The sequence below is a fragment of the Tachysurus vachellii genome, chromosome 9, assembly GCF_030014155.1.
Source record: "Tachysurus vachellii isolate PV-2020 chromosome 9, HZAU_Pvac_v1, whole genome shotgun sequence".
Taxonomy (NCBI): Eukaryota; Metazoa; Chordata; class Actinopteri; order Siluriformes; family Bagridae; genus Tachysurus; species Tachysurus vachellii.
In genome coordinates, this window is record NC_083468.1 from 24941649 (window position 1) to 24946723 (window position 5075).

The 5075-nt window shown below is 40.6% G+C and overlaps 1 protein-coding gene across 1 annotated transcript; it reads right to left on the reverse strand.

Moving 5' to 3' along the window:
• Positions 1-223: 223 nt before the first annotated feature.
• On the reverse strand, positions 224-4592 carry LOC132851118 (extracellular calcium-sensing receptor-like). The gene is made up of 6 exons (XM_060877754.1): positions 4480-4592; positions 3778-4063; positions 2818-3639; positions 2215-2436; positions 1903-2026; positions 224-1140 (listed from the first exon to the last, which is right to left on the reverse strand). The coding sequence occupies exons 1-6, from the start codon at positions 4533-4535 to the stop codon at positions 224-226; spliced, it is 2427 nt and encodes an 808-aa protein (XP_060733737.1). The 5' UTR covers positions 4536-4592.
• Between the last annotated feature and the right edge of the window lie 483 nt (positions 4593-5075).

Sequence of the window (5075 nt, forward strand, 5' to 3'; positions counted from 1 at the left end):
AAAAATAACCATCTTGTCACCTACAGTAATGGCATTATACATAGGAGTTACAAGACAATGTTTTATTGCAGAAATAATAAGGAACAAGGAAGAATTTTTCAACTAATAAGTTTTCCTGCAGTTGGAAACTTCAGTTGGCGTTTTTTTATTATTATTTGATGGGCTAATCTATAAACCCACAATTAAACATATACAGTATATTTCAAATTCACTAGATATAATGCTATATATTTTTTTCTGATGTGGTTTTGCCCATCAGATGCTTCTTTGTGTTCTTCTCTGGTCTGAGGAGGATGATGTAACACTTTGGGGCAAAGATACACAGCAAAAGGCCATAACTGGAAGCCAGGATGGCAAAAACCTCTACAGCCACCGTGTACTTTCCTGGAGAGCTAACATATGCTGGAACAAAGGCAATCCAGACAGCACAAAAAATCAACATGCTGAAAGTGATGAATTTGGCCTCGTTGAAGTTGTCTGGAAGTTTCCGGGCGAAGAAAGCCAGCAAGAAGCAAACGGCAGCCAGCAGGCCAATGTAGCCCAGAACCAGAGAGAAGGCAAGTGTTGAGCCCATGTCACACAGCAAGATGATGTGTGCTGACTCCCGAGTCATTAGTCTACGTGGGACAGGAGGTGCCAAACCCAGCCATGCACCACAAATCCCAACCTGCACTGCTGTACACAGGAAGATCAGAGCACGTAGTTGTGGTGGTCTGAACCACTTCATGGCATTGCTACCTGGCAGAGTGGATTTGAAAGCCATCAGAACCACCATTGTCTTTCCCAAAATACAAGACAGACAGAGACAGAAGGCAATGCCGAAAGCAGTGTGACGTAACTGGCACGACCAGGAAGTAGGTTGTCCAATAAAGGCAAGGGCACATAGGAAGCACAGCCAAAGAGAGCTGAGAATGAGAAAGCTGAGCTCTGAGTTGTTAGCCCTGACCAGAGGAGTGTGGCGTTTAAGGGCGAAAATGAGACCAACAGCAAGTGTGGTGCAGGATCCCAGCAAGGCTACAGCCAGCAATGCAATGCCCATGGTGTCAGCGTAGGACAGGAACTCCACCAGCTTTGGTATACAGGCATCTCTCTTCAGATTGGACCAGAACTCAGGTCCACATGTCACACACTCTATGGCATCTTGACACACACACAGAAAAAACAAAAAAATAACTAAATTAAGTGAGTGGCGTGACATATGGCTAAGTACGAGTGACCCATACTCAGAAATCGTTCTCTGCATTTAACCCATCCAAAGTGCACACACACAGCAGTGAACACACACACACTGTGAACACACACCCGGAGCAGTGGGCAGCCATTTATGCTGCGGCGCCCGGGGAGCAGTTGGGGGGTTCGGTGCCTTGCTCAAGGGCACCTCAGTCGTGGCCGACCCGAGACTCGAACCCACAACCTTAGGGTTAGGAGTCAGACTCTCTAACCGTTAGGCCACGACTTCCCCACAATTAAAATTCACTAACTTGTAAATAAACGCAGTTTGTTATAAACCCAGTAGTCATATTTGAGTTAAAGTTTTGGAACAACTGCAACACAAACAGTCTATTATTATTAATATTATTATTAATATTATTATTATTATTATTATTATCATCATCATCATCATCATCATCATCATCATCATTATTATTATTATTATTATTATTATTATTATTCTTATCATCATCATTATTATTATCATCATCATCATCATCATCATCATCATTATCATCATCATCATCATTATTATTATCATTATTATTATTATTATTATTAGTATTATTAGTATTATTATTACTATTATTATAACACAGTAATAATATTGCATAAATAACAATATGCAATTTATGCAAAAATGACAAAATATCTGTCATCATTTTATCTAGACAGTTGCAGGTAACTCACCTGTCTGATTGCTAACCTCCCCAGCTGCACAGAGAACGCAGTCAAAGCAGCAAACAGGGAAACTAGGCCTAATGGCCTTCCTGGTGCCTGGGGGGCAACTGCTACTGCAGACAGACACAGGGACCTGCAGAGCAAAGAGGAGGCCAACTAAAAAGATATAAATGACTTATTTATGAGCTTTAAAATTCAGTAATTATTTATAAAGTGGGGTCTTTACAATGCAGCCAGATAATAGATAATAGGATAATGTGATAATGTATATAAAATCAAGGTGTGATGTCATTTTGGTTTTATAATAACACACAGGCTTACTTGTCTCTGGTTGCCATTCCAGATAATTAGATTTTCCTCTATTAACAATTTAATGCTCTTGGTTTCGTCGAACGTGCCCACAGTGGCGTACTGGACCTCGCCGGTCTCTGAGAGCTGGAAGTTGATCAAGTCGTACATGGCCACAGGATCACCGTTTGCATCAAACTTAGTTTCTTCACCATACTCATTAGTGAAGTCTACCTTTTTTAGGTAGTGCAGGAGCTGGAACATGGAGAGGAAATAAGACTGAGAAGATTAATTGCCAGAGAGATAGAGACAGACACAGAGATAGAGACAGAGAAAGAGATGCAGAAAATATGTCGTACCTTACATGTATATATCTTTATTACATTTTCTTTTCTTTTCTTTTTTTTTCTTTTTTTTTTTTTCTTTTTTTTTCTGCAGCATTGTAAATGAAAGCTTGTGCATATGACAATTGATCAATAAATAAATAGATAAATAAATAAATAATTATTTTGTATCTCGTAAAAAATATAGATATTCATTTTTCTCAAGATATCAGTGGAACCACAGATAGAAAGTAATTCACTGCAATATGTAAGTTGAGAGGAATTGAGATGAATGAGGATTTACACGTCTAACCTGCCATGGCTTTATGGTCCGGGTGTCAGGGCAAGCTCCCCCAGGGAAGGGTCCTCTCTCTGGCACACATTTCAGCATCGCATCCAGAGCATAAGCAATGGCATACACTCCCTTATAAACATTATAGGAGATCCTCAGCTGAGATACATCTGAGTATATGCTTTTGACATTAGCCAGTATCTCTGAGCCATTGCAAGGGGGTTTATTTGGGAACGTTTTATTGACTGCAGTTAGAGGAGAGCAGCCAAACATCTCCTCCCAGAACTGCAACACAAAAGGATCATCAGGGAACGTGGAGGGGTGCAGACGCAGCAGGAAAGGCTGCAAACCGGGGATATCAGCCTTGCGAATGGCAAAACCCATTGAGCCTTGCAAAATGGACTGAAACTCTGGTGTGGTGAGGATTGCAGCTGTGATCCAGGCCTCACTGGCCAACCACTGGATCCCTGTCAGATTGTGTTTGAGAGCTTCAGTGAAGAGAGCTTTTGCATCCTGCTCTAAAGCAAACACTAACACCACTCGTGCTCCTGAGGCATTTATGCGCTCCACAATCCTAGACATTTCTGCTGGGGCATGGTTTTTGGGAATGATCTCATAAAATGCAATACAAGCATCCAGTTTGGTCACCTTGTCAACGAAGATTTGGGCTCCTCCACGGCCGTAAGCATCATCTCCAGCCACTGTTCCCACCCAGGTCCAGCCGAAGTGTTGTACCAGCTGAGCCAAGGCATTCACCTGGAAGAAATCACTTGGCATGGTCCTTAGAAATGCTGGGAATATCTTCTTATCACTCAGACATGCACAACTAGAGAAATAGCTGACCTTCAGAAAGGAGAGGAGAGGAAAAAGATAGAAGATTGGAGTGGTAATGATCGAATAAAAATAATACTTAATGTGAGTACAGCTTTAGGCAACATTTATAGTTTTGCATAAGCCTACAACCTTTTGTGTAAACCTTACCTGTGGTAGTTGGAAAACACTTAGAAAGTGTGCAACCACCATCGAAAGTGTGGATCCACCATCACCAATAACCGCAGGCACCCTGCCCTGACAGAATGGATCATTACTCTCCTCCTCTCTTCCCCCCATCAACTCCATAGCTGTATGAAGTGCATGGAGAGGTGTACTGCACGAATCATAGATCTTATAGCCAAGGGTAATGTTCGGCAAAAGACGATTGTCCCTGTTGATCTTTTCTATGGCAAAAATCATTGTCTGCATCCAACGAAATGTCCTGAAATTAAATCTGTCAGATACAGGGGAAGGTAAACTCTTATTTGTTTCAGTAAAATGGAAATCTGATTCATAATTTAGTAACATTATTTCTAAAAAGAATATATATATATATATATATATATATATATATATATATATATATATATATGCATAATCAGAAAATATATATATATATAGTTCCTATCATAACCTATTCAGCTTGATAATCTCTTTCTGTTTCTTAAAATTATTGAATTTTCCTGACTTTGCTAAAAATAGTACAGTGATAAAATATTAACCTCTTTGCACGATACAACAGAGTAAAAATGCCAATACAGCTTAACACCCACATGTAAAAATAAATACATCATTCTACATCAAAATGAAAATAAAAAGCATCATCCAGAAAGAGTGTAAAGCGACTGCACTGTAGAGTGACTGACTGACCCAGTGCACTGAGCAGATTTAGGCTGAGAGCTGAAAGAGAGCCGTGGCTCCATCATCGCATCATGCAGTGAAAACAAGCCCCCCAGCGTGATGTTCCCTTCTCGAGACACCACAGGCAAGTGTGAAGGGCCGGTGATGAGTCGACAGGCTTGCTGCTGGAGGAGCTGAGAAGAGATCAGAGTAGAGAGAAATGCCATGGGCACACATACACATGCATACACTGCTATAAGCTGCATTCTGGCTCTGTACACACAGCTACTCATGTTAAATGATACATTCCAGTGCATTCACTATACTCCATAGTAGTAGTAGCATTTTGTATGTGACATTCTGCCACAACAGCACAAACAAATCGCCCACTTTTATGCTATACTGTATATGAAGGCTTTTTATGCAACATTATGCACTGACTCCTCCTGAGAAAATCACTCAATGGAAACAGAATCACGCCCAATAATACATACACACTGCAATACCAGTCGAGATCTTTCTGGTGGCAGACATCGTGCACCTTACAACCAAGAGCATGTTGGTCAAATAATGGTTGTGTCTTTTCAATGACAATTTTGTTTTTTCAAAAAAGTATCCTTACAGTA

Coding starts and splice junctions, on each gene's coding strand:
- LOC132851118 (XM_060877754.1), bottom strand. CDS start 4,535: ATGATGGAGCCACGGCTCTCTTTCAGCTCTCAGCCTAAATCTGCTCAG. Junction 3,640..3,777: donor GTGTTTTCCAACTACCACAG/GTAAGGTTTACA, acceptor TCCTTTCTGAAG/GTCAGCTATTTCTCTAGTTG. Junction 1,141..1,902: donor GGAGGTTAGCAATCAGACAG/GTGAGTTACCTG, acceptor GTGTGTGTCAAG/ATGCCATAGAGTGTGTGACA.